The 13464-nt window shown below is 46.0% G+C and overlaps 1 protein-coding gene across 2 annotated transcripts in view; it reads left to right on the top strand.

Annotated features, from left to right (window-relative positions):
• The window catches only part of LOC106587265 (piezo-type mechanosensitive ion channel component 1), a 73319-nt gene that overhangs the window by 49531 nt on the left and 10324 nt on the right, over window positions 1-13464 (top strand). For both annotated transcript variants that reach the window (XR_014382817.1, XM_014175505.3), the window contains exons 14-34: window positions 23-171; window positions 454-612; window positions 828-934; window positions 3080-3243; window positions 3479-3655; window positions 4023-4148; window positions 4435-4635; window positions 4753-4957; window positions 5976-6080; window positions 6271-6427; window positions 6652-6895; window positions 7028-7124; window positions 7270-7435; window positions 7606-7695; window positions 8065-8144; window positions 8351-8422; window positions 12317-12417; window positions 12593-12722; window positions 12802-12885; window positions 13020-13192; window positions 13295-13416. Coding sequence is in view for 1 of the 2 variants with exons in the window: in XM_014175505.3 (XP_014030980.2) it covers window positions 23-171; window positions 454-612; window positions 828-934; window positions 3080-3243; window positions 3479-3655; window positions 4023-4148; window positions 4435-4635; window positions 4753-4957; window positions 5976-6080; window positions 6271-6427; window positions 6652-6895; window positions 7028-7124; window positions 7270-7435; window positions 7606-7695; window positions 8065-8144; window positions 8351-8422; window positions 12317-12417; window positions 12593-12722; window positions 12802-12885; window positions 13020-13192; window positions 13295-13416 (2909 nt within the window). In the remaining variant the exon portion in view is untranslated. The remainder of the gene's footprint in view (window positions 1-22; window positions 172-453; window positions 613-827; window positions 935-3079; window positions 3244-3478; window positions 3656-4022; window positions 4149-4434; window positions 4636-4752; window positions 4958-5975; window positions 6081-6270; window positions 6428-6651; window positions 6896-7027; window positions 7125-7269; window positions 7436-7605; window positions 7696-8064; window positions 8145-8350; window positions 8423-12316; window positions 12418-12592; window positions 12723-12801; window positions 12886-13019; window positions 13193-13294; window positions 13417-13464) is intronic.

The following is a 13464-nucleotide window of genomic DNA, read 5'->3' as shown; positions in this document are numbered from 1 at the left end:
TTACTGTAACCTATATCGTCAGGTGTACTACTCTCTGTGGAGGAGGCTGCTCAAGGTTTTCTGGTGGCTGGTGGTGGCCTACACCATGCTGGTCCTTATCACCATCTATACCTTCCAGTTTGAGGACTTCCCTGCCTACTGGAAGAACTTCACCGGCTTCACTGAAGAGCAGTACGTTTCCCCCACCTCACTGTGTGGTCAAGACTAATACACACTTTCTTATTAGGGTTGTCATTATGTTTGATGATGAAGTGGCCTATATTAACATCAATCTGGGTTCATGGATGTGGTTTTTCCTGGTTAATCAGGAATTCCTAATTATCAATTTCCGCACTCGTTTTTCCAGATTTCCTATGTTGTCCTGATCTCTCCAATCTGTGTTTGAGGTGTACTATGAGTATAGTAGAAACCTCTGGAAATTGAAGCGAGTCCTGCTCCTCCGTCTCCCTGCAGGCTGGCTGACATCGGCTTGGAGACCTTTAAGCTGACCGAGTTGTTCACCAGCATCCTGATCCCAGGCTTCTTCCTGCTGGCCTGCATCCTGCAGCTGCACTACTTCCACAAACCCTTCATGAGGATCACAGACCTGGACCACGTCACGCCAATACACCGGTACGCTCCTCTCAGGCTCCTCCCACACTGTATGACTCACTGCCAGACAGAGGATAATAGATAATATGCTCCTCAAATTCCCATGTAGTCATGTCCATAGTAAATGATAGTTCAGTCGTGTGCTGTCCATCTCATTTAATGTCACTGCCGGCAGAGCCATTGTCCACCTCTGCAGAAACAATATCCTATATGATGCCACTATTTTGATCCCACAGGAAGAGGAACAGGCACAGACCAGAGGTCCGCCGCTGTGATGATGGGGCTGTGTTTGAGGAGGAAAACCAGTTGACGGATCTGAGGGATGACGGATCCGAGGATGATGGTGAGCACTGATGTTGTTATGCTTAATGAGGTCTTCTGCAACCCTTTATACATTGGATCTCGCTTTGAGGACAATACAGTGCCACTGACACGGCCCGCTACCAAAACCTACGGGCTCTCCTTCACTGCAGCCGACGTGAGCAAAACATTTAAACGTGTCAACCCTCGCAAGGCTGCAGGCCCAGACGGCATCCCCGGCCGCGTCCTCAGCGCATGCGCAGACCAGCTGGCTGGTGTGTTTACAGACATATTCAATCAATCCATATGCCAGTCTGCTGTCCCCACATGCTTCAAGAGGGCCACCATTGTTCCTGTTTCCAAGAAAGCTAAGATAACTGAGCTAAATGACTACCGCCCTGTAGCACTCACTTCCGTCATCATGAAGTGCTTTGAAAGACTAGTCATGGACCATATCACCTCCACCCTACCTGACACCCTAGACCCACTCCAACTTGCTTACCGCCCCAATAGGTCCACAGACAACGCAATTGCAATCACACTGCACACTTCCCTAACCCATCTGGACAAGAGGAATACCTATGTGAGAATGCTGTTCATCGACTACAGCTCAGCATTTAACACCATAGTACCCTCCAAAATAATCATCAAGCTCCGAGACCCTGGGTCTCGACCCCGCCCTGTGCAACTGGGTCCTGGACCTCCTGACGGGCCGCCCCCAGGTGGTGAAGGTAGGTAACAACATCTCCACCCCGCTGATCCTCAACACTGGGGCCCCACAAGGGTGCGTTCTCAGCCCTCTCCTGTACTCCCTGTTCACTCACGACTGCGTGGCCATGCACGCCTCCAACTCAATCATCAAGTTTGCAGACAACACTACAGTGGTAGGCTTGATTACCAACAACGACGAGACGGCCTACAGGGAGGAGGTGAGGGCCCTCGGAGTGTGGTGTCAGGAAAATAACCTCACACTCAACGTCAACAAAACAAAGGAGATGATCGTGGACTTCAGGAAACAGCAGAGGGAGCACCCCCCTATCCACATCGACGGGACAGTAGTGGAGAGGGTAGAAAGTTTTAAGTTCCTCTGCATACACATCACGGACACACTGAAATGGTCCACCCACACAGACAGCGTCGTGAAGAAGGCGCAGCAGTGCCTCTTCAACCTCAGGAGGCTGAAGAAATTCGGCTTGTCACCAGAAACACTCACAAACTTTTACAGATGCACAATCGCGAGCATCCTGTCGGGATGTATCACCGCCTGGTACGGCAGCTGCTCCGCCCATAACCGGAAGGCTCTCCAGAGGGTAGTGAGGTCTGCACAACGCATCACCGGGTGCAAACTACCTGCCTTCCAGGACACCTACACCACCCCATGTCACAGGAAGGCCAAAAAGATCATCAAGGACAACAACCACCCGAGCCACTGCCTGTTCACCCCGCTAACATCCAGAAGGCGAGGTCAGCACAGGTGCTTCAAAGCGAGGACCGAGAGAGTGAAAAACAGCTTCTATCTCAAGGCCATCAGACTGTTAAACAGCCATCACTAACATTGAGTGGCTGCTGCCAACATACTGACTCAACTCCAGCCACTTTAATAATGGCAAAAATGTATGTAATAAGTGTATCACTAGCCACTTTAAACAATGTCACTTCATATGCTTACATACCCTACATTACTCATCTCATATGTATATACTGAACTCTATACCATCTACTGCATCTTGATGTAATGTATCACTAGCCACTTTAAACAATGCCACTTTTATATGGTTACATATCCTACATTACTCATCTCATATGTATATACTGTACTCTATACCATCTACTGCATCTTGCCTATGCCGTTCTATACCATCACTCATTCATATATTTTTTTTATGTACATATTCTTATTCCTTCCTTTACACTTGTGTGTATAAGGTAATTGTTGTGAAATTGTTAGGTTAGATTACTTGATAGATATTACTGCATTGTCGGAACTAGAAGCACAAGCATTTCGCTACACTCGCATTAACATCTGCTAACCATGTGTATGTGACAAATAAAATGTGATTTGTATAGTGCTTTTCTAGGACCCAAAGACTGCTTACAATTGTACAAACAAAAACAGTGGAAGGCAAGTGTTTCTGTATATGTGGCATGTCTATAATGATGTCTCCCTCTCTTTCTCTCTGCTGTACAGAGATGATGCCCAGTAAGTGGGGTTTGGTGATGAACAGGCTGATAGTTCTGTTCAGGAAGTTCTCTGACACGCTGACCCAGATCCAAGTGTTAATCTGGAGGGTCCTGGAGCTGCACATCCTCAAGATGGTGGCCTTTTTCGTGGTCTGGGTGGCTCTGGGAGAGGTCAGTAGTCCACAGCCGTCATCTGTTAAAGTCTATTATGCACCGTGTGAATTTGGAACCAAGCCCCAAGCCCACTTTTTCTAAACGGCCTCTCTCTTTGTCTGTCTCTCTTGTCTCTCGATCTCTTTCTTTCTCGTTCTTTGTCTATCTCTTTCTCTCTCTCTCTCTCTCTCACTCACTCACTCACTCACTCTATCTCACGTGATCTCACTCTATCTATATCTCTCTGTCTCAGCCGTCTGTGATGAACCTGGTTCTGGTGGTGCTCTGGGCGTTTGCCATGCCCTACACCCGCTTCCGCCACATGGCTTGCTGTCTGTCCACCATCTGGGTCTGCATCATCATTGTCTGCAAGATGCTCTACCAGCTCAGCATCGTCGACCCTGTCGAGTACTCCAACAACTGCACTGTGGTGAGACACCAGTCTGGAAAGACACACACACACACACACAGTGGAGTACAGATGAAAGTGTACAAAGTTATGCTCTCTGTTTATATTGATAGCATTCTCACACTCCTGCTGCCAGCGTTCTGCTGAGTGCACGCTATGCTAGTATTTACCCCTGGTGAGAAGCTAATACCTTGGTGCTAATTACTGGCAGTTTCATGTGTGAATTCTGTTGACGTGTTTAGTCTCCCTGCTTTATGGCTGTTTAGAGGAGAACAGCCTTCAGTTTATTTTTCTGTGATTTGCAGCGAGACGTTCTGGCTACAGTTCCTCAGTCTCATATACTCTCTCTCTCTCTCTATCTCTATCTCTATCTCTCTATCCATCATAGCCCTTGGCCAATGAAACCAATCTGAAAGATGCTGAGGTCCTGAACTCCACTCTGTACAGAGCGCCTGTAGACCCAGCCAACTGGTTTGGCTTCAGGAAGGATGCCACCGTGCTGGGCTATAGCAAGGTGAGATCAATGCTCTTCGGGACAGTTTTTTGACTGTGATTTATAAGGTAATGTCATTGAGCTATGTTCGTCGTCATGATACATTTTTTTATATGTGTACTAGGCAGGGTTGGGGTCTATTTCAATTCCAGTCAATTCAGGAAGACCACTGACATATTTTTTATTCGAATTTTGTTTACCTTCTGAATTGACTGGAATTGAAATGGAATTGACCCCAACTTTGGTACTAGGTCAAATAACGAGTGGACTGGACCTAGCTCATGCTGTCGTGTTTGTGTCCTTCCAGAACCACCTGCTGGTGCTGATGCTGCTGGTGTTTGAGGCCACAGTGAACCGCCACCAGGACCACCACTACAGGCAGCAGCAGAGGTCCCCTCCCCTCATCCCAGCCATCTTCCCCCAGGCCACCAGAGACACCCTGGACCAGGGCCTGCTGGCCTGCATCAAGTACCTACTCAACTACAGCTTCTACAAGTTTGGCCTGGAGGTAGGCCTCTTGCTGCTGTTTGGAGTTACTATTCAAAAGCATGTTGGTGTATTTCTCTATGCTTTTGGATTCATCTCATATCTTCCATGTCTTTTTCTGTCCATGTGTCATTCCAAGATCTGCTTTCTGATGACGGTGAATGTGATTGGCCAGCGGATGAACTTCCTAGTCATAATCCATAGCTGTTGGTTGGTGGCCATCATGGTACGGCGTCGCCGGGCGGCCATCGCTCAGATCTGGCCCAAGTACTGCCTGTTCCTCAGCATCTTCATGATCTACCAGTACATACTGTGTGTGGGCATTCCCCCTGCACTCTGTATAGGTGAGTGGGATTCATTCATCTCCACGTATCACCATTGTTGCCAGCTTCCCAGTAGCTGTACAAGAACATCACCACCTTTACATACAGTACCTGACATTGTATGTCCCTCCCTCTATAGACTACCCCTGGTACCAACAGTACCTGACAGTGTATGTCCCTCCCTCTATAGACTACCCCTGGTACCTACAGTACCTGACAGTGTATGTCCCGCTCTATAGACTACCCCTGGTACCTACAGTACCTGACAGTGTATGTCCCTCCCTCTATAGACTACCCCTGGTACCTACAGTACCTGACAGTGTATGTCCCGCTCTATAGACTACCCCTGGTACCTACAGTATCTGACTGTGTGTCCCTCCCTCTATAGATTACCCCTGGTACCTACAGTACCTGACAGTGTGTCCCTCCCTCTATAGACTACCCCTGGTACCTACAGTACCTGACAGTGTATGTCCCTCCCTCTATAGACTACCCCTGGTACCTACAGTACCTGACAGTGTATGTCCCTCCCTCTATAGACTACCCCTGGTACCTACAGTACCTGACATTGTATGTCCCTCCCTCTATAGACTACCCCTGGTACCTACAGTACCTGACATTGTATGTCCCTCCCTCTATAGACTACCCCTGGTACCAACAGTACCTGACAGTGTATGTCCCTCCCTCTATAGACTACCCCTGGTACCTACAGTACCTGACAGTGTATGTCCCGCTCTATAGACTACCCCTGGTACCTACAGTATCTGACTGTGTGTCCCTCCCTCTATAGACTACCCCTGGTACCTACAGTACCTGACAGTGTATGTCCCGCTCTATAGACTACCCCTGGTACGTACAGTATCTGACTGTGTGTCCCTCCCTCTATAGACTACCCCTGGTACCTACAGTACCTGACAGTGTGTCCCTCCCTCTATAGACTACCCCTGGTACCTACAGTATCTGACAGTGTATGTCCCTCCCTCTATAGACTACCCCTGGTACCTACAGTATCTGACAGTGTATGTCCCTCCCTCTATAGACTACCCCTGGCGATGGAACACCCCCGTCATAATCAACTCAGCGCTCATCAAATGGATCTACCTCCCAGACTTCTACACCATCCCCAACTCCAAGAACCTCATTGGTCAGTCTCTTGCCTCATCTGACCTCAGTGATATTGTGGCCTACTAACGCTACGACCTGTGTTTGACCTCAAAATATCCTGGTCATAGATGCATAATATAGAAAATTGTTCATTAGTAATTTGCTGATGTTCTACTGTAGCGTTTCTCCAGTTTGATGCTGATGGTTGTGTCTGTATCTGGTCCCTCCAGCGGACTTTGTCCTCCTGATGTGTGCCTCCCAGCAGTGGAAGGTGTTTGAGGATGAGAAGAGGGAGGAGTGGATGGTTCTGGCTGGGGAGAACACAGACGACCCCAACCCCATGGACGAGCGACCTTTCAACCCTGCCCCCAACTTCATCAACTGCAGGTACTGTATGACCAGACACCGAGAACAACTGGCCTAACAGCAGCTATAACCACAATCCTCCTCTTCATACCCTTCAGGCATTATTATGAGGGGCGGGAGTTTTTCCTGACCATGCGACCTGACCAGGAAAAACTCTGGGCACTAACTATTATACATCCTCAACTACACCTACCAGTATACAGTATCAACATTAACTCTCATCTCTCTCTCCCCCTCTCCTCCAGGTGTTACCTGGACATGGCCAAGGTGCTGGTGTTCCGTCATATGTTCTGGTTTGTCTTGTCGGTGGTGTTTGTGACGGGGGCCACCAGGATCAGTGTTTTCGGCCTGGGCTACCTGCTGGCCTGCTTCTTCTTCCTGCTCTTCGGCACCAAGCTGCTCAGGAAGCCCTCCCGCACGCGCCTGGTCATGTGGGACTGCCTCATCATCTACAATGTGGCCGTAATCATCTCCAAGAACATGCTGTCTGTGAGTGGCTATGCACCTCACTGTGGACAACCACATACTGTAACCGTAATCCTATACAGGGTGGAAATGAACCTTGTTAGGTGAACTGCTATGCTTGCATACATTTTAAGGGATAGTGTGTGTTGTCCCCAGATCTTGGCCTGTGTGTTTGTGGTGGAGATGCAGAAAAGTTTCTGCTGGGTGATCCAACTCTTCAGTCTGGTCTGCACAGTCAAGGGTTACTATGACCGTGAGTACTCAGCACATACAGGTGGATACAGTTATTTTATCTCTATGAGTGAACACACATGTCACCCTCCAAATTTGCAGGAAAACAATGACATTATAGAATAACCAAAGCGGACTTTGTATGCTTGTGTGTGTGTGTCCTACAGCTAAGAGTGTGAGCGATAAGGCGTGTACTCTGCCTGTAGAGGAGGCAGGGATCATCTGGGACAGTATCTGCTTCTTCTTCCTCCTGCTGCAGAGGAGAGTGTTCCTCAGCTGCTACTTCCTGCACGTGACAGCCGACCTGCAGGCCTCTGCCCGCCAAGCCTCCCGGTGAGCACTGGTCTCCACAGCACCCCCTGGAGGGCACCCTAAAAGCCTCGACATTCCCCTGCAACTGCCACAGAGTTTTGATGGACTCACGCTGATACTGTTTTACTGTGTGTTCAGTCTGTATGTACTGTATGGAAACGTTATGTTGACCTGATGTTTAATTGTGACAGGGGCTTTGAGCTGTTCAGGGCCAGCATTGTGAAGAACATGCGCTTCCACCAGGAAGTAGAGAAGAAGTCCCTCTCGCAGCTCAAGAGATCGTGAGTAACCATAGAAATGACCGCTTTCCATGTTCTCAACACATTGAGCCATTCCTCATGTATCAAGCTAAAACGGGCTAATGAGAGAGCCAGATCTCATAACTAGCCCATAGCCAAGAATGGCCACTAGCAAGGCCAATAATCTCCCTCTGCATATGTCTGATGAATATGACAGCAGATGGACGATCTCTGGAAAACACATGTCCAAAACCAAGACTGTAGTGTGGTCAAGTGCCATATTAGGTGACTGCTTAATCATATACAACTGATGTAGAAAAACTGAGAGAGCGAGAGAGAGAGAGAGGGTAAAGTAGTCAGTGCTCATCATGAGTCATGATGACATCAGAATATGTCTGCCCTTCCCCTCAGGATGGAACGGATCCGCTCCAAACAGGAGAAGTGTAAAGAGGGCCGTCGGAAGTCAGACACCAAGGCGGATCCGGCATCAGGTACTCAACTTCATTACTCTGTACTGATCCGGCAGGCATGAAATGAGCCTTGGTTTGGACTTGTGCTCTCACTGTCAAGAATCATCCTATTAACCGTTAATACGTTTATTCAAAGTAATTCAACAACCCATCTCTACGGATGAGGGTTTGAGGGTGGTTGTGTTTGCTGTTTGGTAAAGCCTGAGGCCCTTCATCTCACCCCACAGAGCCACAGAGAGAAAAGAGAAGCCACAAGCGTGGCAAGAAGTGGCAAGAGCCCTGGCTGGACCATGCTAAAGGTTTGCTCCATATCCCACCACTATATAGACCTCTGTCAGTGTATATGTCAGTGCCAGACTGACTTTCTCCATCTCTACATTATCTGACCCCACATTTATCTCACACAAAGTGCTTAAGTGTTTGTGTTTGCGCATGCAGCTGCTTGTCGTGTGCCTGTATGTGCATGTTCCAGATGTGTCTATGAGCATCCATGTATATAATATTGTATATGTTTCTGTGACTGTGCACTCTCTATCCTCTGTAATGGAATTGTGTCTGAGAGACTTCTTCTGGATGGTCATCCAGTCAGTTAGAATCACCTCATTACCCGAGGCTGGGCTGTGTCCCAAGATGCCATGAGCTCAGATAAAAGACCTTCCATCTGTCTGCCTCAGGAGGTCCGGAAATTAGATTTGTCTGGGCTCTTTGATATTGAAATAGGAGTATTTTTCTCCTGTGGTGAGCGGCATCTGCATCTGATGTCTTCTGTCAGTGATGGGGAAATGGTTGGCTGAGCCGGCCTGCACTGTTTACATGCACTGTCAGAAATCTGGAAAAGTTTTCCTTAGGACCGAACCAATCAGAGTTTGTCAAACAGTTTATTAGCAGTCCTATAATGTTTCATAATGGAATAGATTGTATATATTGGGCTAGTACCCATATTTCTCTATACTCTTTGAATTGCAGGTGCAGTCCAGTAGAGGATTGTAATCTTCCAGTCTTTTTGGCCTGTCTTCTCACATCTGTTTTCATTATTTCCTTCCTCAGACAGAACTGCATTGTCCAATGCTGCAAGTCAGTTTCCTTAGTTTCTGTTTTGTTTGAAAATCAGACACTGAACACTCCTGGGTTTGAAGTGGTCTCAGTGTACATGAGTTATGACTAGTTGTACTTAGGGCTGTTGCGGTGACCGTATTATCGGCACACCGGCGGTCACGAATCATGAAGGCAGTCAAAGGTAATTAGGCTTCTCCAAGCTCTGATGCGGCTGATGGTCATTAGTAGCCTACCAAACTTGCTAACTGCCTAGGACTCAGCACTCTATTGTCCCTCTAATCACTCTGACATCAATGCAAATGTGTTCGAAAATCTAATCAAACACTTCATGAGAGCCCATGAGCTCATGTTGCGCCACATTTCTATAGGCTATGCAATTGCGCGAGATAACAGTGATGGCCTCTACTAAAAAGAGGAGGATTCCATCAGCTTTCTATAGGCTGGGCCTACTATATTTATTTCTCAACATTCCTAATATTAAGCACATTGTTTATCTTTACAACAGGAGTATAGCCTACCTGGCTGGCATGAAAATGAACTACTGGAAAAGCGTCCCCCATTGGCTATTTAAGTGCACAGATTACTTGTACGATAATGGTCCATTCTAAATCAACAAATTTCACGCATATATTATTTATTTTATGTAAAGACAAGATAAAATCAAGAATAGTCTGATGGGTGACACTATATATTATCACTTGTGAATGATGCCCAGCATAAGAAACTGCCTTTTTTTGTGTGACTTCTTCTAATTATAGTCGCACACCTCGTAGCCTAGCCCATAGGCCTATATGTTTTGTATCACAACTAAAGTGGCCAAATAACTTCTTAAAGCACATTAATCCGCTTTACAAGGGGTTTAGCGCCTAACTGGCATACATAAGCCTACTACCATGTGCGCATTGCTGCGCTTATAATGTGAAGGAATAGCCTATTAGTTTATCAACATTTTAAGATAAATATTTCTGATCTGTTGCGTCAGCCACATTGGGTAAAAAAACGTTTTTGTTGATGCTAGTGGTTGATTTAATTTGGGATCTATTGCATCCCACAACTGTCCCAGACTATGTTTGGAATATGTATTTCTCGCACAGAATAGAATAGGTTGACTTTTGTACTATGGGGATAGTATATTGACATAGGATAGTGCTTTTGCAGTTCGTTAGGCCTATTCATTTTGTTGACTGACGAAAAGTAAATGTGGACAGATCTTCCAATATCTTCAATATGCACCTCGGAATTGGATAAGGACGCGCACGGTTGTGTCCCCGATATGTCTGTCTTCACTTGTAGCCTGTGAGGTAGAGACGATCACGTGATGGAAAGCCATGTGAGTGAGAGGTGCTTCTTAAGGATCCGCCCCTCTTTTTATTTTTTTACATTTTTGCCTAAAATGACATACCCAAATCTAACTGCCTGTAGCTCAGGACCTGAAGCAAGGATATACATATTCTTCATACCGTTTGAAAGGAAACACTTTGAAGTTTGTGGAAATGTGAAATGAATGTAGGAGAATATAACACATTAGATCTGGTAAAAGTGAATACAAAGGAAAAAAATTGGGGTTTTTTGTATTTTTTTGTACCATCTTTGAAATGCAAGAGAAAGGCCATAATGAATTATTCCAGCCCAGGCGCAATTTAGATGCCACTAGATGGCAGCAGTGTATGTGCAAAGTTTTAGACTGATCCAATAAACCACTGCATTTCTGTTAAGATTCTCGTATCAAGACTGCCAAAATGTGCCTAATTGGTTTATTAACACATTTCCAAGTTCATAACTGTGAACTCTCAAACAATAGCATGGTATTCTTTCACTGTAATAGCTACTGTAAATTGGACAGTGCAGTTAGATTAACAAGAATTTAAGCTTTCTGCCAATATCAGATATGTCTATGTCCTGGGAAATGTTCTTGTTACTTACAACCTCATGCTAATCGCATTAGCCTACGTTAGCTCAACCGTTTCGTGGGGGACCCACCGATCTGCAGCACTCGGGGAGAAGGGCACAATGCAGCACTCCGGGCCAAGGGCACAACAGCCACTGGCCGCAAAAAGGCATAGATTTTTTTTGGTGTGCGTTACGGTCACCAAAGGAGATGCCGCCGTGATATTTCGAGGCATTATTTAGATTTTTACATTTTAGTCATTTAGCAGACACTCTTATCCAGAGCAACTTACAGTAGTGAATGCATACATTTCATACATTTTTTTTCTTCTTTTCGTACTGGTCCCCCGTGGGGATCGAACCCACAACCCTGGCGTTGCAAACACCATGCTCTACCAACTGAGCCACACGGGACCACAAGTGCTTGTCAAATTGTGAATGAGAGACTAATGAAGTGTGTACACCCTGTGCAAAAAAACAAACCAGAGCTCATGCCTTTCAAGCAACTTTTTTCAAATCATCATTAGCATCGCATCATGCAGCCTTACATTGTATTAACAATCAAAACATATAGCCCAACATTTGTAGAACAAATAAAGTTGCATTATTAACTCTTAATTAAGCATATAGGAGTACATATTTATTTGTTAACCGCTCAACACAGAATAGCCGCATGTGTGCACTCCCTCAAAACGTTTGGAGAAAATATCATTTTTATTTTATTCAACTTTGTTCAATTGTATTCTTCATACCATAAAGTAATATAAAATAATGACACAGAATTCTAAGCAAATCTTGTCTGCTAAATGAACTAGTGTAGCCCATAACCATTTAGCATAGCCAGATCAAGACCTTAAATAAGGACAGCTCAGAGTATGCTATTCTGTTTTTCTGAATAGACTACATTTTCTTCATATCATGCTTCTTTAGACCCGTCTAAAATAAATAATGGATTTATTTTGAAGGTGCAGGCTATATTACATGGATTTATTAGACTTTTTAAAATGTAGACATTCCAAAGGTCTGCATCAGTGGCTTGTGTGGAAGCCAGGAGATGCTGAGTGTGTTTTATGTTAATTCATCATCAATTACCGCGAGACCGACAGCTATTTGCTTGACAATCACCGGCTGACTAAATTTTGTGACTGCCACAGCCATAGTTGTACTACCAGTAAATGCATTCACTACCCATGGTCTGTCCGGTCCCTATGTATTGATATCATCTGGATGGTTTCTGTTTACCTTTGCAGTGTTGCATTCTGGGGATTACTACCTGTTTGAGTCGGACAGTGAGGAGGAAGAAGAACTATTTTCAGAAGAAAAAAAGCCTCAGAAACAGACTGCCTTTCAGGTGAGTTCACCTTACAGTTAATCAACACAGCCTCTGCCACCACAGCATTTTCACAGTGCTAAAATGCACTGAAATGTGCAAAAACAACAATATTACTCAAAATACTCCAAAGCTTGCCTTTCATAATGCAGTATTGAAGCATGTGAATTCCTCCTGCCCCCCCCCGTGCCCTCAGCTGGCGTACCGGGCGTGGGTGACCAGCGCCAAGGCAACGCTGAGAGAACGTCAGGAGAGACAGAAAGAACAGAGGAGGCTGGAAAGAGAGGAGAGACGGCTGAGGAAACAGGACAGTTCTCCAGCACCAGGTCAGAGATCACACACGCTCTCTCTCTCACACACACACACATACACACAGTGATTAACTTGTTGTTTTTTCTGTTACAGGTCATGAAGGTAGTCTTGAATTTGAAGAAAGTATTTCACACGAAGAGATCGACGACAATGACGAACTTGATGGAGAGGGCTCAGGTATTTTGGGGTTTATTTAATGATGTAGGTTACATATTTTGCCCACTATATTCCCAGTGCCATTTATTCATTAAGTTTCACACATTTTATTGTCTGTATGACCTAGTGCAATGTAATCTCATGCTGTGCTCTAGGGAAGGCAGACATCGTGCAGAGGATCCTGGACGTCCTCATGTTGCTGTGGATCGTGTTCCTGGCCATGGTGGATGGCCTAACAGAGTGGCTCAACCTCATCACCAAGCAGTACGTGGACACCTCCACCGTGCTGTGCAACGAACGCTACCACCTCATACACAACGTCAGCCAGGTCAGTTATAAGGTACCTCCCACAACCAGAAGTCATCTACTTCTAGTGAGACACTGTCCCAGTATGACCAGTGATGGACCCTAACCCTGTAGTGTTTTACAGGGATCTCTGAGGGAGCCCATGGAGGATCAGCTGTCCCAGGGCAGCGAGAGCCCCACTATGGAGACCTGTCTGGGAGACATAGAGGGAGACACGGACCACGTGAATAGAACCAGTGCCACCAGGTTGGTGAAGGTGATGGCCCATTTAACCTATTGGGCACATTAATATTG

Source organism: Salmo salar, chromosome 26 (assembly GCF_965601325.2).
Source record: "Salmo salar chromosome 26, fSalSal1, whole genome shotgun sequence".
Lineage (NCBI taxonomy): Eukaryota > Metazoa > Chordata > Actinopteri > Salmoniformes > Salmonidae > Salmo > Salmo salar.
This window is presented reverse-complemented; position numbering and strand designations above follow the sequence as displayed.